Source organism: Dermacentor variabilis, chromosome 8 (assembly GCF_050947875.1).
Source record: "Dermacentor variabilis isolate Ectoservices chromosome 8, ASM5094787v1, whole genome shotgun sequence".
Classification (NCBI taxonomy): domain Eukaryota; kingdom Metazoa; phylum Arthropoda; class Arachnida; order Ixodida; family Ixodidae; genus Dermacentor; species Dermacentor variabilis.
Genome location: NC_134575.1, coordinates 41878296 through 41904493, shown reverse-complemented (window position 1 = coordinate 41904493; position 26198 = coordinate 41878296). Strand labels below are relative to the sequence as shown.

Genomic DNA, 26198 nt, shown 5'->3' with positions numbered 1-26198 from the left:
TGCCTCAAGAGGTACTGCGTTCCAAATTTTGGCACCATGAAACTCTAGTCGTTAGCCATACGTGTTACGAGTGATTGATAGGTTGAAATTTATATCTGTTGCACCCCTTGTAATACGATTAGCTGTAATAAACAGGCTAGGTGATAATGAACGATTCCCACGTAAAATAGTGTTAATCGAAATGGCAACTTTCATTTCGCCTGCCAGAGATAATGGTATTATACCGAGACGACCGAACAGCATGTCACTATTATCGTGTGGGCTTGTGTATGCCATAATGCGCAAGGCCCTTTTCTGTAACCGAAAGACGGGATGTATGTATGTTTTATATGTGCCAGACCACGATTCGGAACAGTATATGATGTGACAGTGAAATATGAAAAAGTACACAACTTTGAGTGCGCTAAGGTCAAGATTATCTCTGCATTTTATTAATAAATAACAAGCCGAGGCTAATTTCGCGCATATACTAGATATGTGTGGTCTCCAGTTCAAGTTGCAGTCCAATAATACCCCTAAATGTTTTATGTGGTCGAGCTGTTGTACAGTTCTACCTAGAAGGTGAATTTGCGTGCCTATTATGTCACACTTGGAATAACGGGAGTTGAATGCTACGTATTTTGTCTTATCTCTGTTTAGTGTCAATTTATTACATGCAAACCAAGTTGATATATTTAGTAACTCGCTGTTAATAGTGTTCTGCAGTACGTCAAGGGATTTACCTTAAAGTAATAGCGTGGTATTGCCAGCGTACATAACAGCTTTTGGATGACTTTAGCACTGATGGGAGGTCATTGACATATTGCGAGAACTGTATGGGCCCCAAAAGTGATCCTTCCGGAACTCCTGTAACCATAGTAGTATACTGGGATGCAAAGGAACCAAATTTTCTATGATGTTTTCGACCGTTTGGGTAGCTTGAAAAGAGGTCCATTGTAATTTCGCTGAAACCATAAGTTTGTATATTTTTTTAGAAGTATGGAATCACCGACCGTGTCGAATGCTTTCTTTAAATCTAAAAGCAGTCCTATAAACTTGTTTTTGTGTAGAGCTGTTTATATACTCTTGGTTAGTTCTAACAATGCTGATGACGTTGATCGATTGGCTCTGAATCCATGTTGAGAATTTGTTAGAAGGTTGTTTTGGTTTAAGTAGTGCTTCAGTTGCGCCGCGATGACCTTTTCAAATACAGTATTTAATATGCTAAGCACAGAGATAGGCCCATAGCTTCCAGGGTCACTGACGTCGCCACTTTTATAACTTTTGCGATCTTTAAGATGTCAGGGTATGCGCCTCGGCTTATACAGTTAAGTATTTTGGTGAGTAGCTTTTACGGTAATGCCATCGTGGCGAGTAGCTTTGTAGCAAGGCATGCCTGATATAATTGAGGCTGTGGTATGCTCGTCCATTTGATCCAAGGAAAAAACATAGACATTGCTTTCAGTAACTAGACATTGCTTTCAGTAACTGGAATACGCTCTGCTAGCTTTGGACCAATGTTAGTAAAGTACGCATTAAAAGTGTCGGCGCACTTGGCATCGACATGTCCAGGAGTGATCGGTTTTTTATTTCGGTTATCAATTACTCCTTCTATAATTTCCCGCAAGCTTTTGGTATTGCCTTGTGCTTGTTGTATTAAGAAAGCGTTGTACTCTTTTTTCCGCCTTCGAAAAAGAGCTGCTACGGGATTACGAGATATTCGAAAATTTTGCAAATAAGTGTTATCTCGCTGTTTTTTCCATTTTTGGTACCACCAGTCCTTTTCTTTTATTGCTGTAAGTATGGTGTTATTCATCCACGGACACAAAGGTTCCTCGTATTTGTTTTGTTTATATGTGGTACACTGAGATATCATTGTGTTAATGCATTTGCACAGTTTGCGCATTCGATATGAGTGTCACTGCTAAATTCAATTTGAAATTCCTTTTCCTTTATTTCCTGCCGCAGTTTTTTGTAATTATTCCTGCGATTTGCCAGGATGGTCTTTTTTACAGTGGTATTATTTGCGCTGTGTAAAAACGCAAAAATAGGGCAGTGGTCAGTGAGGCTCGTATCGTATACGCCAGAATGTATGTTATTATTGTTGCACAATGCATGGTCTATAGTTGTAGATGCACTTGGTGACAATCTAGTAGGTTCATGGATTGTATTCCTAAAACTGTACGACTCCAGTAGGTGCGAGTATTCACAATTCATGTCTTTGCTAATATCAATGTTAAAGTCGCCAACAACAGGGATGGTACCATAGCTCTTATGGAAAGGATAGATTCCAACGATTGATAAAAAACGGGCAGGCTCGAGCTTGGTGGCTGATATATTGTACCAACAACTATGCGTAAATCTAAAAGAACAAAGAGTGACTCAACCGCACTATTACTAAATTCAGTATCGGTGATTATCCTAATGGGTACCGTCTGATTGATTTGTAGAGCCACTCCGCCACCACGCGATACTGCATTCCTTGATTGCTTACATGACTGTCTCCCGGAATGTAGATGTGCTCACCTTCTCTTAGCCAAGTTTCCGCTAAGCCAATTGCATCAACAGTAAAATTATGCTGTGCCAAAAAGGAACGCAATATATGTTTGTTTCTACGAAAACTTCGAATGTTACAGTGAAGTGTCGATATACACTAGGTTTTGTGGAATTCCCCTTCAACTTCACGGATTGAAAACGCCACGATTGGTATGGCAAACTAGACTTAACTCTAGAGGCTTCTCAACTACCCTTTCCAAGTCGTCTTCGGAAATGATGTGCTGTACACGAGAATTCTCGGTTTTCCGCATTAGTATTTTTGGCCTGCGATACCCAAACATACAATTTTTCTCTCTTCTCGCTTGGCGAGCTTTTGCGAGAAAAATCTGTTCCCAGGTTGATTATACAATCTTTGTACACGACTCTGTAACATTTTATTCTAGCTGTAACTGCTGCCCAGTTATACTTTCTTGTTGCCCAATCCTATTGTCTTGTGCTGAAGGATGCCGTCAAACGCGGGACTAGCGAAAAAAGTTGATACGCTTGAATCATTGTTCACTGCAAAGATGGAGACCTTCGTAAGCGACCTAGCGTCGAAAATCAAGGATCAACTGTCCGGTGAGGACTTGAACCGGCTTATTACTGTCAGTGCGAGTGTCGAGCACCTGAGCGGCGTCTTTGATGAAATGATGAAGAAACAGAGCGAGCTGCTTGCAGCGAACAAAGCCCTGATAGCACGCAATAATGAGCTGCGCAAAAGCCGCGCATCTCCAAAAGTATTCTCGTACGAATAATGCCGAGATTAAGGGTGTCCCGTTCCACCGATGGGGAGGACTGTGTCGCGATTCTCAAGTTGATGGGCGACGTAATTGAACGTCCTGTTTCGCCCTCTTACCTAGACACCGTACATCGCGTGCCTACGAAGTCTGGCGAAAAAAAAAAACATACTTGCCCGCTTCTGCTGCCGTGACAAGAAAAACGAATTTCTACGCAAAGCGCGAAAGGCTAACCTACAAACCAACCAGATTGGTTTCCCAGGCTCCACTCCACCCCCAGCTCCAGTCTTTTTAAAGGATCGGATCGGATCGGATCGGAAAACATTTATTGGGCTCTAGAAAAGAGATCTTCGCGGCTTCAGACGGCCTCTTCCATCTTCTGATGGATTCTTCCGTCTGCAATCACAGGGTTGGTGCCCTAGTCCAAGGCTCCACTGAGTATGGCCAACCCGCGAGCTCGCTCTACTAGGCGCTTTTGGCCGTTCAAGCTTACGCTGGAAAGCATACTCTCCCACTGTTCCGCACTCGGGTTTTTAATTTTATAGATAGCTGGGGACTCAATATTTTGACAGGCCCATGATATGTGGTACAGATCTGGTAACTCCCGACAACAAGAGGCTCTTCGCGGAGGTACTTACCCTAAAGAAAGACATCGACTGGCAGTTCTTGTGGACAGATAATTGCTTCATTAAAGCTCGTAAGACCAGCGACAGCAAAGTACTCTGCATTTCATCTGAGGCTGACCTGCGCATCTTCACTTAACCGTCTTTCATCTAACTTTTTCGTGCGCCTGCGCACCCGAAGCCATCATGTCTTTGATGTCCCCGGAAAGATTTAAGTATCAACTTTCGAGTAATAGTCGTTCACTGATCCATTTTAATGGTCGAAGCCTTAGGAGGAATCATGATAACATTAGCAACTTTATCACCAATCTTGATCACTCTTTCTCGTTTATTTGTATTTCTGAGACCTGGCTTTGTGACAATGATATTAATTTATACGGTTTTCTATCTTACAGCTCTGAATACTGTTATCGTTCGTCTGATAGTCACGGAGGTGCTGCCATTTTCACTGCTCCGGACGTCACTTACACCCACAGGCATGACCTTTCAATAAATGTTAGTTTCTGTGAGCGGTTGGGATCGAGGCTGAACAACCTTTCTTTGCACATAATCGTAAACAAAATCTTATTCTTGGTTCCATCTGTTGTTCACCATCATCTTCTGTCTCTAATTTCCTACGTGCTCTTGACGTCATACTCGACAAGTTATCGTTCGAAAACAAGAACGTTTTAATCGTTGGCGACATTAACATTAATTAACTTTATACAAATACCAGCGCATATTCAGCCTACTCAGACTGCTTTTTCGGATATGGCTACGAGTCGCTTATTAACTGCCATACCAGATGTAGCCATAACGGAACGCAAATACTTCTCGATTATGCGTTATCTAACATAACACCGTCCCCTGTGTCGGGAGTAGTGCGTACTGATATAAGCGATCATTTTCCCATTTTCGTTACATTTAACAGTCTAGTGTCAATCACCAACATTTCCTTCAGTACATCAGTATTTAACCAAGATACATTTATTGATACCATTACCAATACTAAGTGGACTCAGGTCAATCTGTTCGAACATCCGGCAGTAGCAGTAGATAAATTCTCTACGTTGTATTTGCATGCCGTTTCAATAAGCACCCGGACCGTTAGCTGCAAGAATAAATATAAGTATGCCTGCAACCCGTGGATGACGTCCACATTACTAACCAGCTTAAGGAAAAAGATAATCTATACAGAAAACTAAACGGCAACCTTTTAACTCTAATTTGGCCCTGCTTTATAAAAAATATTGTTATTCTTAACACGCTACTTAAACAGGCTCAGGCGCAAATATGATAATGAATTTAATAAACACAGCCATAATAAAAAAATCAATGGAAGCTTCTGAACGAATTCATGAATAAATCTTCTACGCCTGAACAATGTTCTAAAATGAACCTGAATGGTACAACATACAAAGAGCCCACTCATGCTGCCAATGCCTTTAGCGATTATTTAGCTCTGTCACAAATAATTAACACAGCCACACAGCCAATCATGTCTAGATGACCTCATTCATTTTTTCGCCTGTGACTGCTCGAGAGGTGTATTTAACAATATGTAGCCTGAAAAACACAAGCCCGGGTTTAGATAACGCTTGCGTACACCATTTAAAGTTGATTTTTAATATTATTTCTGAACCAATATGTACCATAACTAATCGCATTTTCGAATCCGGCATTTTTCCTCTATGTCTAAAGAAGGCTAAGCTTATTCTCGTATTTAAGAAGGGTGCCAAGATCTAATTTCTAACTACAGACCAATATCTATTCTTTTCTCTTTAAGTAAATTTATTGAACATTTGTTAGTGAAACGTTTAAATAACTACCGTGAAAAATTTAATATAATTAATCTCTGTCAGTTCGGTTTCCATTCCGGAAGTTCTATTTGCTTAGCATTGCTCTCTTTAACCAATTTTATTAAGATATCTATAGATTGTGGCAAATTCGTTGGCTCTGTCTTTTTAGATTTGACCAAAGCTTTTGACACGATCAATCACAGCATTTTCTTCACCAAACTTGAAGCAATACGGTATTACTGATCCCGCCTTAACTCCATTAAAAAGCTATTTGTTGGATAGCTGGTTTCTGCAGTGGGTGCCCTGCTCAAGCTAAAATAATTAACTTAGGTGTACCCCAGGGGTCCGTTCTCGGTCCATTGCTATTTATTATTTACATTAATGATCTACCCGACCTTTTACATTAATCTCACTGCGTTTTATACGACGAGGACACCACCTTATCCTTATCAGCCACGTCGTTAATATCATTAACATCAAGGTTGAATGTTGCACTAACTGACGCTATAGAATGGTGTCGCAGTAATTACCTAATTATTAATCCCGAGAAAACTGAATATATAATATTCAGTAGTGGTCACAGGGTCCTAACTTCTCCAATAGCGGTAACACTTGGTGCTCATCAAGTTCCAGCCGGTGACTTGGTTCTATTCCTCGGTGTTCTGCTGGACGCTAACCTCAGATTTGACTCCATTAACAATATTAAGAAACAAACGGCATTTGGCATTCGCGCTTTAATAAAACCACGTGCCTTCTTTTCACACAAGGCTTTTTTATCACTTTGCGTTTATGCATAGTCATATTAACTATGGAATCGCTGCATGGGGTAACACGCACAATTGTCACCTGTCATCAGTTCATTTAGAGAATCAAGCCATTCGTATCTTTATTAGCAGTCCTCACCAGTCAAATACACCCGTTTTGCTCCGTCAAAACCTTATTTTTACGAGCGTGAACTTGTTTCAATATAATTTACCAATCTTATTTTTCAAGTTACTTAAAAACCAATTGCTTTACGAATTCATTGACTTAAATGATTTACATAACCACAATAGAACGAGGTTTGCCTATAACAAATTTTTTACTGCCTTGTGTTCGTACCAATTATGGTAAAGTAACATCATCTTTGGCTGGCATATCTGTGGAATAGCGTACCATCAAACGTAAGATCACTCACTTTGTTTTACGCCTTCCAAAAATCCTTTCAAGATTTCCTTTCGACGCATTGACACAAATATGGTCCCAAATATTTTATTTATTTATTTATTCTTATCACTGTTTTTACCATGTCTTGCTATTCACATGCTTGCCATTGCCTTCATTTGTTTTCTTTATAAATGCTTCTTTTTATGCATTCTCTTGCTTTTTATGTCTGTTTAAATGTTCTATATGTATATTTTTAGTACACTGATATTTTCACTTTATGCTCATTTGGGTCTGCCGATTATATTTTTCTCTATTTCGTTCTGTTCCTTCTTTACATTATTTAAGGGTTCTTTTGTACGCCGATTTCGTTTTTATTTTTTGAAAGCAATACTGTACATTGCAGCCGTAATCACGTTTCTGTTGTTGCACTTCACCTCTTTGTTTCTTCAGTGTACATTTTGTAAATTTTATTTCTGTCCTGCCACCTATGTAATTTTTTTCTGATAATTACCCACCGAGGGTCCCGGTTACAGTCTTCGACTTTAGGACCCTCGTCATTGAAACAAAAATGCAGCCGTTTCTTTTTTTTTAATGAATAAACTTGATGTGATTTGATTTGACTTTTTTGACCAGCTACTGGTGAGAGAGCTTGTGGAGCAAAATGTCCGACGTGTTCTTGAACAATCTCAAAGCCGGCGACACAGTGGTGGCTCCTAATTTCGTGACGTCACACTGCCATGTTCAAATAGCGAGGGACTCAAAGGCAGCAATTTCAAATTGAATTTGGAGTTATAATTTGAGCGAAAATCTCAAACTCTTTGTAAATGCACAACCGTACGGGGCCCTTTGCTCTCAGATGTAATGATAGCTGAGAACGGTCGGATGGCCACGTCATGGTCCCTCTAGGGTTATGAAATATGAAATGCTGGCAGATGTTCTATTGTCATTTTTCTGGAGTTCAGGTGTATGCGTATGCTAGCCTTGAGAGCGTCATACATACTTCAGAAGTACTGGAATGAAATGAGGGAGACCTGTCACCATAGGTTTATTGATAGACGACAGCGCGCTAGGCTCGGTTTACACCAGTCGCTTTTCTATGATTCGCTTCCCGCTCTATATTTTTCCTTATGCAGAATGTATTAATTCCAATTTATACACGCTACATTAGTAATCTACGTAACATTCAGTATTGAAAGCAGTTAATTTCTTCTGTGCCTTCTGCAGTTTTCTGGCTTAGTGGGTGTGTTTGGCGCCTTGTAAAAGTTAGTTGCGGATTGAGCGGAGTGATCGTTTCACTCCAAGCCCGTAGAACTTTTTAGCTTTCTTGCTTATTTGTGCTTGTTTTGAGCCGTCCCAATTAGGAATAGTTCGCTATACACTTATACCGCTTAAACAATTTTAATCTGAACTCCTTGATTCTGTCTTTCATTTCGTTATTTTGGACGCTTAGATGAAAGTCTGAAGTGCATTAGCACAAGCTCCTGGGCTAGTTGGTGCATGATGGACTTGAAAAAGCAGGTACCAGCGAAACGCAAAGGATGCGCACACAAGGAAAAGGCGTTAGGCCTGGACGGACCTGGGAGTGTGAACTTTGGTGTTCTCGATCCTCTAAGGAAGGCCGGACGTCGGTGGACAAGTCAACAGTAGCGACATCGTTCCCGTATGTGCGCCCTCATGTAGCACGGGGCTCAGAATTTCACTATCTAATAACATTGTTTGTGTGGAGTCAAGGAATAATAGAGTTAAGATAGTCTTTAACTACTGTATGAAGGCTGTTAGCAAGGGAAATAAAAACATACCGGCATATTTCGTAGCCCAACATAAGGGCGCATATTTCGAAATAAAATAATGAATTCTTCAGCAGACGTGTTTCCGTTCTATGAAAGGCATGAAACACTCAGCTTATTTAACATATTCAACGGCTGCGTAGCGGTGAAATTTAGACCGCATTCGACAATGCAACGGGTTAAATTATTCAGTTTTCGTGCTAACAGCCAAAGAAAAAGATTCTGCTAATTCTGCTAAAAATGCTGCTAATCTAGGGTGCTGGCCGACCAAAACACGAACGCAATCTCTTTGCTCTGTTGTTGTAGGAACGACACGTCAGTGTTAAAGCAGACGTCAAACGAGCAACTTGTAGGTGATAAAATCAAATGGCTTGACACGAACATTATCGGCGAAGCGCCCTCAGCACAATACTATGGCTTCATGAAATAATCATTGATATTATGATGACATCTTGTTCAAGAAATCAATGGCAAAATATATTCCTGCTGAATATTGGAAGAAACTTGGTTGCGCACAACGGGTCTCTATGAAATGCGCCTCTAAGGAAAGGATTCAATATTTTCACAACAGCTACGAAAGCCAGAAATGTGAAACTCAAATTCTGTATAACAAATGTTGTTCCATTGTTTAACAAAAGTCGGCATCTTGTGCAGAGGACAACACCGTAGCATATCCAGTTTTTATTGGGGCTATAAAACCGGCAGACAACGAACTATGTAGGATTTGTGTCTCCGGCGCAAGTATGTTATTGGCGCAAAACTTTTGGTTTATGTACTTAACATGGCTACATTTCTTACGCTTAACGCTCCTAATCATGCATCTGTCTTTTTGAAAGGTTGAATCAATTTCTCAGCAGAAAACTTTGATTTCACCAGATAATGTATGCATTCGTTCTCCGAATGCTGTTTTCTTCCCGTAAGCTTGGCTTCACCAATCATAAGGCCTAAGTGAGACAAAAGTTCGAACGATATTGGGCTATCTGTAGTATTTATAGGATGTGGATTGATTTCATGTTCCTAGCTACTCAAAGTTACTTGTAATTCCGCCAGCAGGATGGGGTAATCTTCAGGTCGCCAACATATGTGTACTTTGCGGATTTCTGCCGAACTAGAACAGTTGGCCTGCATGCGTCAGCTTCGATGTGTTTGGGCTGAAGACTAATTGACTCTCGAGCCGCCAGCAGTTAGCGTCCTGGCCTAGGAAGTTAGTAGAGAAACTGAAACTGATACAGATAGTGTTGACAGGTGCCTGCGTGATTGTTGCGTGAAGTAGATGACAATCATGAAGTGGGAGTGCGCAAAAGCGCCATGAGCGAGAAGAATCAACAAAACCCAAGGGCTCAATTTGTTCCTGGTAACGAACATTGAATGACTAAAATATTTGTCGTTTCATTTTTATTGCCATGTGTGTTTTTGAAGCATTTTGCGCAGCAGTGACCTAAGGTCAATCAAAAAGAACTTTATACAAAAATTCCACGAAGAAAGCGGTTTCTTGATGAGAAATGGGGCATTATGGGGATGAATTTCATCGCCGGAAGAATGATATGTCAGGAGCCATATGATTATGATTCAGTTGAATAAAAGTTTCTTCTTCTATCACGTATATGGTAAATTTCCTGTAATTTACGGACATTAGGCATAGCGCCAAAGCAAAGCAGTGTTTCATTGCCCCTGGTTCACTTGGTCCTTTCTGTAAAGTCATGAAAGGTCAGGTTTCAACCTCGTCATCACCGTCTTTCCTCCCCCTTTTTAACCTTTGCTTTGTACCCAGCATGGGGACATCTTTTCTAGCACTCACCTGCGCGATAAGGACGACGTCAATCGTTTAATTAAGAATGGAAGGCTCATGGAATTCAAGCTCGCAGCTTGCCTTGGTACTGAAAGGTTGAACGAAGTCAAAACCGGGCAGTACAGAAATATGCAGGAAATGTCATTCTGAACTGCGCTATGGGGAATGTCGATGTACAGCATTGTTCAGCAAAGGTTCTTTGATCCGGCGACAGAAAAGTATAACGAGGGAGATTTGACATTTGCATACGGACGTGTCACTTGTGGAATCTTGCCCGCACTCGACAGTTCTCCGAATGACTGACTCGTTCTAGAGAATTCTTAGGGCATGCTGTAAATGTTATCGAACTTTCTCAACGTCAAGCAGAGAAACGAAATGTCTTTGTACAGGTAATCGCACCGTGCAGTGAATGGACTGATTCATTCAGTGAAAACGCAAACTGAACGCCTGTGCATGGTACCATGGTACACTCGCTATACCACCACAGCGCTTGTCTGTGGTATTTGTTTATTCGTGTCCTTTTATTCGCGCTGTTCAACCTCAGTTCTTCACAAGAGCTACGCGAATAAAGATTACGACACACGACGCCTGTACAGACCGCATCTGCCATATGCGCAACCTAGGCTACCATCCAGGTGGACCACTTGATAAACGAGTGGGCCTCTGCATTAACCACTCCGGGAAACAGGTCTTTGCAGTTTCATCTTGCGCACGCGGTAGGATATACTGGCGTCAATTACAAAGACACCTGCACATTTAAAATTGCTAAAGAATTGAGCAGCAGCCCATTAAAATTTTTTGTGCACTAGATAACATAATACTCGATCTTGTATTTCCTGGCAAGGTATACCGGACCGACGTCACAAAGTTGACCATTTTGTTCTCCTATACCACCTCAAATATGTTGTTCAAGCAGAACATTTGTTTTAGATCAATGGGTTCATCTTCGTTCTTGAAAGCTTTTCACTCCTAAACATCCAGCTGTCTTCTCTTAAAAGCAGAGTAACAGCGTCGGCTCAGCAAATGTTATTTTCAAGTACGCGCTTGCTCCGGTCTTTTTGTGTTCAGAATGCTTCAATGCGTCAAAGACAGTGCCATGTCAGCTAGCAGACTGAACTAAAAAAAAATTGGGGAAATGGGGACTGATTTTGGTGATAGAAACTGAAGTGGCTGTTTAAAATTTGTTTAACTACTCAAGGCGACTTGTAACCCTGTCACCAGGATAAACACTCAATCTTTCATCAACATACATCTATCTAGTGGCATTCCGCAGTAGTTCGATAAACCAGCTTGAAGCCATTCGAGTTGAAGAAAATTCCTCTCTGAAGCAGCCGTGAGTAATCTTCATGGGTCGCGCAGTTGGGAGAAAGAGAGAGAGAGAGAGAGAGAGAGCAAACTTATGAAAGTCTCCTTGCGCGTTCCCTATAAGAGAGCACTTTGTTTCGGCAGTAAACAGTAAAGAGTTGTGCATAAGGCCTTTTGGATTGCCAAGAAAGTGCCTCCAAGGCCTCGATTTTCTGACCATGGTTTCACTGGATAAGAAAGGAAAAGGAAATAGGAGACAAACATGGCAGTGTCCCAAACAGTATACCTTTTGCTTATTTAAACAGCCATTTTTGATGGTTTCTGCACTGCTTGAATAGAAAGGCTCCTCCGTCTCATACACTCTTGAACAAGTGTACACCCTTTGTGGCGTATATTTGCGCCACAGCAGTAATCGCCAACGGTCTTGCTTGCGTTTCCTTTCTTGAAAACGCTGCCCTCCCTACTTTTCTGTCGAGAATGCTATGTCACGCTGACAACGCGCATGCCGTTCGTGACTTGGAAGTACCGGGCTCGCAGCTTTAAAGAAAGGAAATACGGACAAGGTAGATGACGATTATTGTTGTGTGGCAAGATACGACCCAAAGGGTGTAATATTGTTTGAGCGTACTAGGTAGATTGTGGTAGGTAGGTTGCTGTCTCCCATCGTTTCAGGCCTCTTAAATAAAAAATAAATGCACATGAGAGGGAATGTGCTTGCCACTCCTATCGCAACAACTTGATGCTTTACCAGATGATCTACCCATACACGATACCAATGTCAATTTGCCGCCGCCGCTAGTTTTATTCGCCATGTTAGCCATAACAATAATTTTTATGCGTGAAGAGCTTGTGTTTCTTCAGCCTTTGGTGTCCGAAAACATTCTCACGCGCTTTGTAATTTGACAGCACGTTACCCGTTTTTTTATGGAACATTTGCTACAAACCTCTTGTGATACGAAACGCTCGTAATTGAAACGAATGTTTGCTTCGCTCACTGGCGTGTCACGTTAGACCCATAGGAAGCTTTATAGGGCGCTAATAGAATTAAGATAGGATAGATGCAAAGAGCAAAACAGTTCTCATTGGAAGGAATATAGGTTCATTGGAATTCGGGTGGCGATAAGCCTCTCAGCAGCATTGGGAGATCAAAACTCTGCCGCTTTCTGCAAACGGAGGATCAAAGAATAAGGAACTGCTGAAGTTTCTCTGTCTGGTATGGCACCTGTGAAGTTCCGCACCCTATGTCCTCGTCTATACACTGTACCTCATATATTACGACAGTTTGAGTTCAACGATTTCTCGTAGAGCTTCATGTGTGACCACCTTTCGTGTCCACAGTAGGCATGTTCACTTATCTGAAAAGGCAAACATTGTTCCGTGCTTCTCTAATAGACGGGGTAATAATAATAATAATTATAATGGATGGGGCAATATTTAACCGAAAGATAGTTTCGTTTCCACAGCAGCAGCTCTAGAAGAGTGAGCGGGTGCATTATCAGCGAAAAAAAGGACGCTTTTAAAGAGCATTTCAGTGTTATAGCTTGAGATCATCTGGTAATTCATTTATTAGTAAACAAGGGCCCTATAACGTAAAACTATTCCAATATGTTTTTATTCCAGTCTCCTGATGTCAAATTTGCGTAACCGCACACGCAAGAATCGGGCGGTGACCCGCAGGGTTGTCTGAGTAGACCAATCAAACGCTCTCCTCGTTCATAGGAGGTCACTTTTGTTTACTTTAAAAACGAATGACATTGCCTACACTGAGCGGCTTGTCTTATCTGATTGGCTGACAAGAGGCGAGGAGCACGCTCAAGTGGAGAGGGATTTGATGGGGCCGAGCCAGTGCACTGAAAATCGATAACCGGATGAAGAGGGTGGAGCTGGCGTCTGTGATTGGTCCGCTTTCCCTTACTTATCTTGCGGTGGCTGGTCGAAAATCGTCACGGCATGCAGCTGAAGGTTAAGAATGCCACTAAAATGGATCCTCAGCAAGGAATAGTTGCCAGAACGAGGTTGTAAACATGTGGAAAGTGCTCGAAAACGTTACGCGGCCACACAAAAAGCTTTATTGTATGCAAATAAACCCATGCTCTCCGGCTGGTACGAGTAGCCAGTGCCTGAGTCATCGGCAGCAGAAATCTTTTATTCCTTTCGGAAAGGGGCAGCCTGTGCCTATTCAGAAGAAAACTCAGTTTTGTTCGGCATAATTATGCATCTTTAACGCGTACACGTCACTTTGACGTGGCGAGTACTCGCGGTTTTGTGACGTCGCGTGACAGGCAGGTGAAGTGGGTGTCGCCCGACAAGTTTTCACCAATAGCCGACGGCTAATGGCGAAAAGGCGTCGAATCATAAACAACCATTTTTCTTCTGCTCTTTCCAATCATGCATAATCAGTGTGTTCACGTCATATCAGATGGGGAGCTATTGCAGTTTTAGTGACGTCGCGTGACAGACAGGCAAAGTGGGGGTGGTCCAAAAAAGTTTTTGACCAATGGTGGAGGGCTGACTGCAGCATTGGAATAGAAAAGTTTGGAATTGCTTTATGTTATAGCGCCCCAGTAATATGTGCTGTTCGTATTCGTATCTTTATTAGAGTAGTCGGTGAGGTGGACTTCCGGACAATCTCAAATGATGTAAGCATGTCCTTCCCTGCAGACCTTCGCACCTAGGCCTTTTTGGGGGAGGGGAATCAGAGTGGGCCAATTTCTTGCCAATTTATTTAGTATTTGGATCATCGAAGTAAACCCACAATTTGGCCGTAGTTGCCAAAAGCATGTGACTTGACTGGTAAAATCGTGTTTGCCGGTGGATAGGAGTCATGGTAGCCAACGTGCACACAACATACACATGTGCGCTTTGTTTTGGGTTATGTTTCACACACTATCATAGCTGAAGCCTGTTTAATGCGTGTACCATTTTAATGGGAACGACTTGGTCTTGAAGAATAAGATCTTTCACTTTCTTCACTGTGGCCGCACTATCATTGAAAGAGGGTCGGCCAAGTCTGGTATTGTTTGTGACACACGTAACCAGTCCAGAAATTTGTTTTCTTCCTCACAACTGTGCCATATGATCGAGATTCATCAACGTCGACAGAATTTACTTCATGAACTTCGCCATCATGAGCCCCAGTTTTCTCCGTCTTCCTGGATTAAAATTTCTACCAGCCCCCGCAAAAAAAAGAACATTCTTAGCACCGTAATGACACTAATTTTTACGTAGGCTTTAACAATGTTGGAGAAACAGTTATCTTGACCACATCTACTCTGCTTGTAAAAATATTGTAAATACAGTCTGTCTATACTCCCAGCATCCCCGTAGCAATATTGTACCTTGGACACTGCAGTAACCTAAGTTGTCCTTAAAATGATAAGAGACAAAGATGGCTAGCCAACTGAAGGTGTGTTAAGTATCATACGAATGCTGACCACATCATATGTACTTACGTTGCCGTCGGGTAGTCCTACGAGTAGTCGTACGAGTTGTCGGACGAGTTGTCGGACAAGTTGTCGGACGAGTTGTCGAATGAGTACTTCGCCTCTTTATTGGAGGACCGTTATACCTCCAATGATAACCTGCTTGAGCACATGTGGGACCTCCCAGCCGTAACGGGGACAAAAGACAAAATATGACTAGAGCGACAAAAAGAAACCGCTTGCAAACCATCATTACAGTCTCCAGCAAGAGACGTTTCGTGGCTACAACTTCGATTCGCCGAAATATATGCTCAATGTGGGTCAATGAACTTAAAAATAACCTTTCTTTAGGATTGGGTTGCTGTTCTTCTCTTTGTTAGGTAAGCTGCTATAGGCAGGCTTGCAGATAAATAATTTTTTTATCACACTTCGAAGAATGTGTTTTACTTGAAGAACAATTCACCCTGTGATTTTGAAGTAGCAGCATCTTTAGGAGATGAGGGTATGTGTGACTGTAACAATGCCCTTCTGAGACGCAATTCTAGAGCTGCATGCCGCAATAAAAACATGTCTGCCTTATGGCTTGCAGTAGCCATGTGTATAATCCTGAAAACATAAATTCACGATGATTATACCCTTGTGACCTAAAATAATGAAAGGGAAGTATGCATTTTATTCATTTTAGCACCCTTTGTTCGATACGTTTGCTCTTCTAAAAACGCCGTGTCCCAGGCCTGTGCATTGAAGGCACGTTAAAGATGCCCTGGTGGTCAAAATTATTTCTGAATCCCCCACGCCGGCACGCCTCACAGTCAAATCGTGGTCATAATAAAACCCAAGAATTCAATTCACTATGTTTGCTCGCTTGCTCTCACAGAAACTTCCCTTACAAAACATCTCCATGCTATGTGGTTTCATTGCTCTATATTTGTTTCTAAATGCCACACTGTATTAAATGATTGAGCGTTTCGATGGCTACCCGACAACGAAGCCCGTTTGTCCCACATGTCAGAGGATCGCTTTCAAGATAAGGCGCGCAGGAGCGAGCGAATCGACCTTCGTGCTGCCTCTCGCTTCAACACGAACAAAGTGACGAGAACACAGCACACACTAAGTTATACTCACTTGGAGCACTCTGCCCCCATCACAGATTACTTTTAGGATAGGGTCTGCGTGGCCGTGCTATACGCAGCCGTCGCCAGAGTATAGTTGATCACGGCTGATTACCATGATCACTGACCACGTCTACGTACGAGGTCTGCCAAACGTGACAGTATTCAATTAGTTATTCACTACAGCACGCATCGGCCAGGGTTCATCTTCCACGAAGCAGCCGCATCATTCAAACCCACCATCATTCAAACTAAAGATAAAGAATAAACCTGGTAAGAACCAAACGAGAGATAGTGTACATTATACATCTATATATTTGCTTCATTTAAAAGATCTCTCTCATCATTTCATCCCAGGTCCTCATCATCTCACTCACCGTCCAACATCTGCGCCCACTGCAGATTACCTCAGACACAGTGCTCCAAGCCGTGTGCTGCGACGGTCGGGCTACAAGACGAGAAACGCGCTAACCACGATCCCACTGCTCTTACGCTCTATTCAGAGCGTCGACGCTGACGTCGACGCTAATGGCGTAACTACGCCTTGAGTGTTCATAGAATTGATATCGCAATAAAAATCCAGCACGAAAATAAGCGGCCATTGTTCTCATTGTCTTCGGTTTCCACGCCGCCGAAATATGTTGTAGACCATGGACAAAACACAGGCAGAACATCATGAGGGTTCAACTCTGGCCAGTATCTGTTCGGCGTCTGCACTGGCTTGGTCTGCGAATGCCTGCTATGGCCACCGTAGTGACAGCGTCGGCGAGGCCCTGGGAGTTTAAAAAAGATTGCTCTTTTAATGCACAGGCATCGTGAGCTCCCCAGCCCGGTCACATGAAAAGTGCAATGCCCTGTATTAGCACAAAAATGTGTATTTTTAAAGTTAGTGTTTAATTGTTGTGATGGTGTAAATATAGATGGTCGAATCCTTTTAAGTTATAAGCAACAATTTAAAGCAAAAAATAGAAGAAGGAGACAATACCTTGAGAGATACGTCGTGTTACTTAGAATGCATGGGTTTATACTAGGGGTGGGACCAACCGATATTTTGGGGTGGGCCATGTTGAGATATGAGGTTGGGTAAACTTGAAATATGGAGTTGGGCCGTCTAAAATGTGGGGGGGGGGGCGAACTTGAAAATTACAAGTGGGCGTACTTGAAATCTTTGGGTGTGCTAACTTGGTCATGTGGGGTTGGGTTGCGACAACTTAGGGAATTAGGGGATGGGACAACTTGAATTTTGGAGTGGGCCAAGTAGAAGTTTAGACATGGGCCAAAGTAAATTTGCGGCTGTGCCAACTTCAAATACGAACATACCAAACAAAATTTTGTGGAGGGCCATGTTGAACCAGGGGCTAGGCCAACGTAAATTAGGGGGTGGGTGAACTTGATATTTGAGGATGGCCCAACTTAAATTTGGGATTACGCCAACTTAAAATTTATAGGTGGGGCATATTAATTTTGGGGTGGGCGAACTGGAAATTCGGCGATCGGCCAACTTAAAATTTGCACGGGGGCCAACTTAAATTTAACGCTGGGTCAACTTGAAGCTTGAGGCTGGTGTTGGCCCAACTAAAATTTGGGGTTGGGTCAACTAACATTTAGGGCTGCGTCAAAATCAATTTTGGAGTGGGCCTACGTGAAATTTTGGGTTGTGCAAAACACAAATGTGCTCTTGGACCAGCTTGAAATTTGGGCGTGGGCCAACTTGACATTCTGGGGTGGCCTAAAAGCCAATTGAACGCCACTGAGTGTCCTTCGAGCTATGAACACAGTTAAGGGAAAGCGAGCACGTTGAGGCGCTTGGCACGTTTTCATTGGGCCTTACCGAGGCGCTGCAAAAACTAAGGCGAGAGCTTGCGTGGACAACCAACGCGCGCATAACAAAGTCTTGCGAGAGCGAGAGCGAGGGAGACATGACCTCCGATGATGCACTCTTCCCTCATGCAACGCCTCACGCGCTACTGCGGCAACTGGTGTTTCCTTTCGACCACTCTGTTCCGTCGAGGCGAGGTCATGCCCTGCATTCCGTCTCGATTTTGTGCAATTGGATTGAAGGAGCCGGATGCTACGACAAAATCTGGCGATCGCCGACTGAAGCCAAGGCGTTCTTTCTGATGGGAAAGCCCATGGGGAAACGTGCATAATCTAGTAAAACAAGTCAGCAACACTAAGCAAAACGAAGTCACAGCCGTGCCAAACAGCGCTAACTCATTAGTAGAGAATTCTCAGAGTTTCTGTAGTTTTATAAACCTCCTTTGCAAGGTCACTGCGATGGATATCATGCACTGGCCTTGCCGTGCCGGTGAATGCCCTTCGATGCCTACGCTGTGTGGCACTACTGTATATCTTGGGCCTGCTTTGGCATCAGTTGCCGTCATTGGCTGCACGTCTTTATGCATTGGTTAACAACGTGCGCCAAATTCAATAGGCATTGGCACGCTCTCCATCACTTCCCATTCAACCGTTGATGTCGGCCTCTCAAGCACTATGGCAGATCAACATTCGTTCTGATGTACTGTGCATGGAACATAAGGGAAAATTTATTTACATACGCACCATGCTCTATTAATATGAATTTTGGATTACTCTTAGAAAATTCTACGAAACAAGGTTGGCTACTATTTTACTCTATTTAACATGTATCGTGTGCACATTGTTTGGTTGTATTGCGAAGGCTGTTAACAAATAATGTCAGCGTTTGAATTTTGTAGGCGTTCAATTGGAGACTGTCTTAAAGTGGCGCAAATGCACGACGTTATAAACACATCGATGCGCGTGGACAAGTGCATTGTTTAATGTAATTCGGCCAGTAGTGAATAAAAAAATACTGCAATACCTAATTGTGCAATCATCCGTGCCCACTTATTAGCAAATCCGTTGCTCGATGATCTTATGTGGCGGCTGTTAAGTTTTATCACTCGTACAATACACGCCATTCGGAGCGGTGGTGCCATTGCTTATTTTCGGCACAACGAGCATATCTCGTTGCGTAGTAGTGCCTGCCCGGCACCCTTTATTAAAATCAGAGGTGTTTCCCGAAGACTCTTCGCGCTTTATTTTTTCGCATGTTTATTAATTTTCTTGTACCAAATGGCATAGCAGGTGTAAATTTCTTCCGGCAGAAAGAAGCGCGTAAGAAAGAAAAACGTGCTTGCTAAAGGAATATTCTCTGTTGGGCAAGTTGGTACATATTTCGGAATTAAATAAAAGCGAATAGAATGGCGCAAGATGGTGAGACAAGCTTAACGCTAACTTACATCTGAAGCACTAGAAGGGCGCACTTGGACTAGTTGCTGATAATTAATGTTTTGAAAAGTAACAGCGTTAACCAACAGCGACTTAGGCATAGAAGAACACGACACTGGCACGTAAACTTAAATCAAGGATTACAGCACAAATAACGAAGAAATGGAAGAAAACCAAGTAAAAAGAAACAAAAATGCGGTTTCGTGTCTTCCGACAAAGGCACATGCTATCCTACAAGCTATACTAAATTAACGCAATCAAGCAGAATGCGTCGGATGGTTTATTTTGCTCGACGCAACCTATGCACACTGACAAGCAGTGTAGCTCAGGCTGTTGTCATGCAATCGTAGTCATGCATAGGTTGTCTTACCGTCGTCGGGAAGGCATCGCGATCCGACGTCACCTCTGTAACTTCGACATCCTGCTCTCTTAATGCAGCCGTCTTCATACCGCTGTCGTCGTGCCATCGTCGTCACGCTCAATTCAACAGGAAACCGCTTTTAAGCCCATGTTTAACTTTAAAAAATATTCCTAGTAAGTACTACTAAACTACTATGCACGCAAGTATCTTCTCCGATTTACCTATCCTGTGAGGTTTGCTAGAGGCTGCTGGTATGCCGACCGCTTCGACCACAGATGCCCGCCGATCGCTTCGTGCTAGAACTCCTTAGGAATGCGACATTCTCTGCGGTTGAATTATGAGATACTTGTAGCTCAGCGATTTAATTGTTGTCGTTACGCACACGCAGCTATGACTAGTGCCATATCACACAAGAAACACTGCTGAAGCTCCACAAACGTCCAACTTTCCGGGAGGAACTGGGATACCGTTCAGCAGCACCTTGATTGCATTAACCTCGCCGCATACAAACGTTTGAGGAGTATAATGCATCGATATACTTGTACGTTCTCATTTACGAAAGAATTCACCAAAGTGCATTTTCGTATTCTATTACCATGGATTATTGTACCAATATAGATTGCTTGTATTCCCACTGGTATACCTGCATTCTTGCACATAGAATAATAATGATCTAAAAATTTTATGCAAGATGAAAATATAGGGGAGTCAACGGTTCCTGTTACATATTTCAGGGCATATGATTTCATATGCAAACCTTATATGCCACTCTAAAGTACAGAGCACAAAGAAATAGCAGAAAGCCAAGCAAGTAGAAAAAATGACGTTTGAGTCCTCCGTCAATGCGACATGTAATCTACGAGCTATACCAATGAAACGCGATGGAGTAAAATATTCAAATATTTTAAAAGAACAACGCCTAATACTATTGTACTTTTTAATATATGCATAAATAAGAATTTGACCAGCCCCCGAAATTTTGACTTTTTCTTCTTGAGCCTTAGATGAAACGATCTTTAGAATAGTTCCGATAGTCTTGAAAAGCTTTCACATGAGTGGATTCTAATAGAAGGGAACGGACACTGAAATCTGTAGGGGGCAGGATTCAGTACTTTGCTATGACAGCTTTACTTACTGAACCTTGTAGATACACTAACTCACCAATCACTGCTAGTTTCTTTACAATATGGCCGCTTTGGGAAATTATCTAACGGCTTCACTTTGATAGTTAGGTGTGATATTCCGGGTGTATTCATTATTATTTCAATGATTCGACAAACGCAAAAAGTTGATAGATAAGCTCGCGTGGCAAGACTTTATTACGAGTGATCGAATAATCAACGTCAATGACTCAATGATGACCTGCCCTAAAAGAGTAAAAAAAAAATAATACCACTTGATTTTTGAAGGAAACTAGGCTGCATGAGAAAGCTAGTCTGCAGAATGAGATTAGCGCCAGGAATACGCCAAATGATTCGTTTTATGTATTTTCTATTTAAACATGCACTATATATGGACGAGTATTACGTTTTGGCCCATCACAGCAGGAAACGCGCCTCGCGACAATGCAAGCAACGAAGAAACGTGGAGAAGAGCTACCGCCGATCACGGCACCTAACAGTACACAAACCTCAATATTCTCGCGCGACACCATCTCCATCGCAAAGATATATTAAAATTATGCGTGTAAAGTGGACCTAGAGCAGTGCAACGTCCACATTATTCTGGCGCAAGTCCAAGCACGATTGTGTCATACGCTGTTGCGCTGTAGCCAGCCAGGTGTTTTCAAACCTAGCCAGTATCCAGCATGGCCTCAATTCGTTCCACTAGCCATTGTGTTTGAACGAAGCGTGGTCAGGTTTCATAATCTCGCATGTACTCTTTGCTCGAGACAGATTGGACTGCCCAGTTTTCAAGTGATGCTGTCGCTGAGAAGTGATAAACGCATGCAGAATGCCCTTATGAGAACGAGATGATCGGCGAGCACAGAGTGAGCCTTATTCTGTAATCGTAGCCCTGTTAGTTTGTCCGCACCTGTTATGTACCTCTACGAGCAACAGCGGCCCGTGGAAAGTCCATATCAAACTTAGTAAAAAGTTCTTAATGAAAAGAACATTGGTCGATAAAATTGGTTAGGTGAGGTTCTCATGTACCCTGAAACGCCCGAATGACTCCCTATGTGCTTTGTAAGCAAAGCTTACTCTTCTTTGTTGCTTAGGGCTCGTAAGCATAAGGTTTGATAATCTCCATGACACAAAAGTTACAGTATACTGGGTTCCACAACAAAGAAGGAGCTCTGGTGAGGCTTCCGTGATGTTGGTGTGGCTTAATAACATCGTCATCTAATTTCTGACCAGGTGAGTGGTTCCTGCGCACTGAATTTGACATTAATTAGTGCTTTCCGCAGGATATTTCGGGTTAGAAAACATAATACGTAATAAAGAAGCTTTTAAGGCATTAAAATATCAATTTTATGGTTGTGAATAATTCACTCTTGCATTTTCTCTTGACAGTTGGCTCAGAATGAATTTACCACATGTATGTAAGCAACATTGAACAATGGAAGTTCGGACAGCATTATGGTTTTGGAAATTGGGCTCGATAATCACTAACATAGTGCTTCGGTAGATAGGCTCAGAAGACTGTCCTTAATTTACCCTCACAGGTCTACTTCGAAAGTTTTCGTTTTTCAAATTTAAGGAAATGAGCATCACTATGATGGATGAAAGGTAGGGTGTGAAAACATTCAGGAATATAAATGAAAACTGTCTTGTTCCCCTAAAAATACCATATGCATTGCAAGAAGGATCGGATTTCACGTTCTTTATACAGATTTTAGTGTTAATTTCATAGGCCGTAAACGTGTAATTGCCAAATAAGCTGGTGGCTCTCTGTGACATGGTCTTGGTACAACGAGACGGGGAGGCGACGGGCTTGTCTGCCAGATGAGAAAACGCAGGTAAAGAAGATGCAAAAGTTTTAGCCAACAGTTAGAAGATACTGCTAGTTCATGTACGCTTCCTGAAAACTGACGTCAATGCAACTCTTCAGTATAGATTCTTTTACAATTGGAATTTCCGTTCCAGAATAGAAAGTCATATTTCATTGTTCATGTCTTTGCTCATGCGTTTAATAGATCAGGACTCTCATATTTTCGCGCCGAAAAATTCTTTTAGCCCTCCAAGAAATAGTCAACAAAAGGGTGCGTAGACCGTGCACTTTTGAGCGCCATCATTTAGATTACTCTATGCTAAATATAATAAGCGACATTGTCTGCCAAGTTTTTGCGGCTCTGTCAGTTCTCGCATCATTGCCACTGCCCTCTATGCAAATTTCGGCGAGTAACCAAGCACGCCAGCACGGAAAGCATTGTTGGAGAAAACCGCGCTGGCATATAAAAAAGTAAGAATCGGTATTTGCGCACTTTTTCCGTGGCAGCCCGATAATGCCCGCAGCTGTACACTGGGGACACCTCCAAAGGCTGGGCACTCAAATATTATTATGCAGAACGATTCTTCTAACTTTCCCAAGAAAGGTACTCATGGGAACAGCGCGGCGACCATGCCGACTTCAACACCGCCATTTAGAATGTGCTATATATGAGCATAATGACGCAATAGATCTGCGGAAACCCGGAAGGTGGAGAGAAAGAATTAATAAATGAAAAATGAGTAGGAAGTGCTACAACATCGTTGTGTGGATGTCTCATTTTCCTTTGAGTAAGCACAATAAGCGACATTGTCTGCCTTGTTTTTTGCGACTCGGCCAGTTCTCGCATAATAGCTACTGGCCGCTATGGAAATTTCGCCCAGCAACCAAGCGCGTCAGAGCGAGAAACATTGTTGTAGAAAACTACGCCTGTATTTAAAAAGAAAAGAACTAGGCCAAACAAGAAGAATCGACACTTGCGCACTTATTCCGTGGCAGAGACCGATATTCAACGAAGCTGTACAATGGGGGCACCTACATTGGCTCGGCACTTAAACATTATTACGCAGAACGATTCTTCTAGCTTTCCGAATAATTGTACAGCACAGCGACCGTGCCGGCTTCAAATGTCCGTCTGGTCGTCTGGCTCGGTGGGCACTACGTCTCCAAGACTATAACATTCATGTCGTCTACAGGTTCGGACGTAAACATGCAACTGCAGACGTTCTTTCCAGTTCTCCTCTTCCTTATTAGATTGGTGTGGCGCCTGTCGTCACTTACGATGCTTTGTCGCTCACCTATGTCATCCGAGCAGCACAGGGATCATTGGATCCGAATTACCTCCCTATGACGAGGAATGCAGCCAGCTCGCGCGCTCAATTACCTCGCGGTCGAGGCTAGCCAGAAGGATTGTGACGACGGTAGCTCCTCCTTGCCGTCATATTCGCCTGGTACACTGGTGTGGCTTCTCGTTCCCTTCACCCCTCCCGGCCTTTCCACAAAGCTCCTGCCTAAGTGTGACGGTTCTTACCTGGTTCTACGTCACGCGTCCCCTGTCAAATACGTTATTGAGCATCGCCAGTCAAACGGACCAACGGCACAGCGAAACAGTTCACGTCGAACGGTTGAAGCCGCCCTACGACCCGCCAGTAGCACCATTTCTTTAGGTGGCCAGGGTGGTTCCTTCTTCAGTGGGGGGTGATTGCAGTGATATAGAGGGTGTCCCAGCAAACTATATCCAGAGTTTAAAAACATGATAATGCCCCGTAGCTGGACAGAACCAAGGTAATGTTGCTTGCCATCACTTGCAGATATTCAGATAAAATTTTTCATTCCGTCTACTTAGACAATTAGTCTTAATTTATTATTCAACTTCTCCAATATTAAAATTACATAAAAATTGCCCATAGGAAAATTGTGTGGGACATGGAAAAATCCGGCGCAGCTTTCTGTTGCTCAATACGTGCTACATAAAAGTGTTTTCCTGAGCGTCAAAGAAGCCTGCAAATGCACGCAAACTCACCGCTAGATTCATCGCTCGAGGCACTTTGTGTGTATTCGCGAGCTCCTTTCACCTTCGGAAAAGCATTTTTATGTAGCAGGTATTGAACAGCAGAAAGCTGTATCAGGAGTTTTTCATGTTGCTCTACAATTTTCTCATTGACACATTTTATCTAACTATAATATTTGGCAAGTTGAATAATTATTTAGGACTAATTATGTCATTAGGCTGAATCAAAAATATATATTCCGAGTATCTCCAAGAGACGTCAAACAACATTCCGTTCGTTCTGTACAGCTACGTTGCATTCGCGTATTTTTAAGCTCTGGTTAAAGTTGGCTAAAGAATGAGCTCGGGCGCGTTTGGCAGGCATTCTCAGATCATGAACAGCAGGTTGCCATTATCCTTCAAGAGAAAAGTGTGTAACAGCTGTGTCTTAGAAACCTGAAGGTTTACGAGGAGGGTTCTACTTAAATTGAGGACGACGCGACGAGCTATGGAAAGAAGAATGATGGGTGCAACGTTAAGGGATAAGAAAAGAGTAGATTGGGAGTGGGAACAAACGCGGGTTAATGACATCTTAGTTGAAATCAAGAAAAATAAATGGGGCATGGGCAGGACATGTAATGAGAAGGGAAGATAACCGACGGTCATTAAGCGTTACGGACTGGATTACAAGGGAAGGGAAGCGTAGCCGGGGACGGCAGAAAGTTAGGTGGGCGGATGAGATTAAGAAGTTTGCAGGGACAACATGGACACAATTAGTGCATGACCGGGGTAGTTGGAGAAGTATGGGAGAGGCCTTTGCCCTGCAGTGGGCGAAATCAGGTTGAGGATGATCATGATGAAAGTCACTTGGGTCACCCTATTTACGGACACAAGTAAGAGACGAAAAAGAACCCTGTTGCTGCTTGCGCTCGCCATGCTTCGACGTTGATCACAGCGGCGCTTTCGTTTGCCTCGACCCATGCGAAAAATCACATGACGACGTCTAAACATGTGCTTACACTATATATATATATATATATATATATATATATATATATATATATATATATATATATATATATATATATATAGAGAGAGAGAGAGAGAGAGAGAGAGAGAAAGAGGAGGAAAAACGAGGGGCTTGACTTCTGGTATTCACGTCAGCATAAAGCGACCAGGCAATGCTGCTAGGGAGAGCATAGGGCAATTAGCTGTGACTGAAATTGCAATGCGGAAAATAATTAACACGGGAAATGAAAGGAGACGAACAATTTCGTCAGTGGCGCGGACCGAACCCATAACCTTCGCATTACGCGTGCCATGTATTACCAATTTTACTACAGCGACGGCCGCCACTCCATCAACTTGCTTGGATATCTATATATATATATATATATATATATATATATATATATATATATATATATCGGACGAAATGTATTATTTGCGCAGCT

The 26198-nt window shown here is 42.5% G+C and overlaps 1 protein-coding gene across 7 annotated transcripts in view; it reads right to left on the bottom strand.

Annotated features, from left to right (window-relative positions):
- Positions 1-17221, bottom strand: part of LOC142590132 (uncharacterized) — a 62286-nt gene extending 45065 nt beyond the window's left edge. For 2 of the 7 annotated variants that reach the window (XM_075702006.1, XM_075702007.1), the window contains exons 1-2: positions 16591-17221; positions 15132-15281 (exon numbers count right to left, since the gene is read on the bottom strand). In XM_075702006.1, coding sequence (XP_075558121.1) covers positions 15132-15281; positions 16591-16600 — 160 coding nt within the window. In that variant the 5' untranslated portion in view covers positions 16601-17221. Of the gene's footprint in view, positions 1-15131; positions 15282-16590 lie in introns of those variants that run through there. The other 5 variants (XM_075702009.1, XM_075702011.1, XM_075702014.1 and 2 more) reach the window with 5 other exon arrangements.
- Between the last annotated feature and the right edge of the window lie 8977 nt (positions 17222-26198).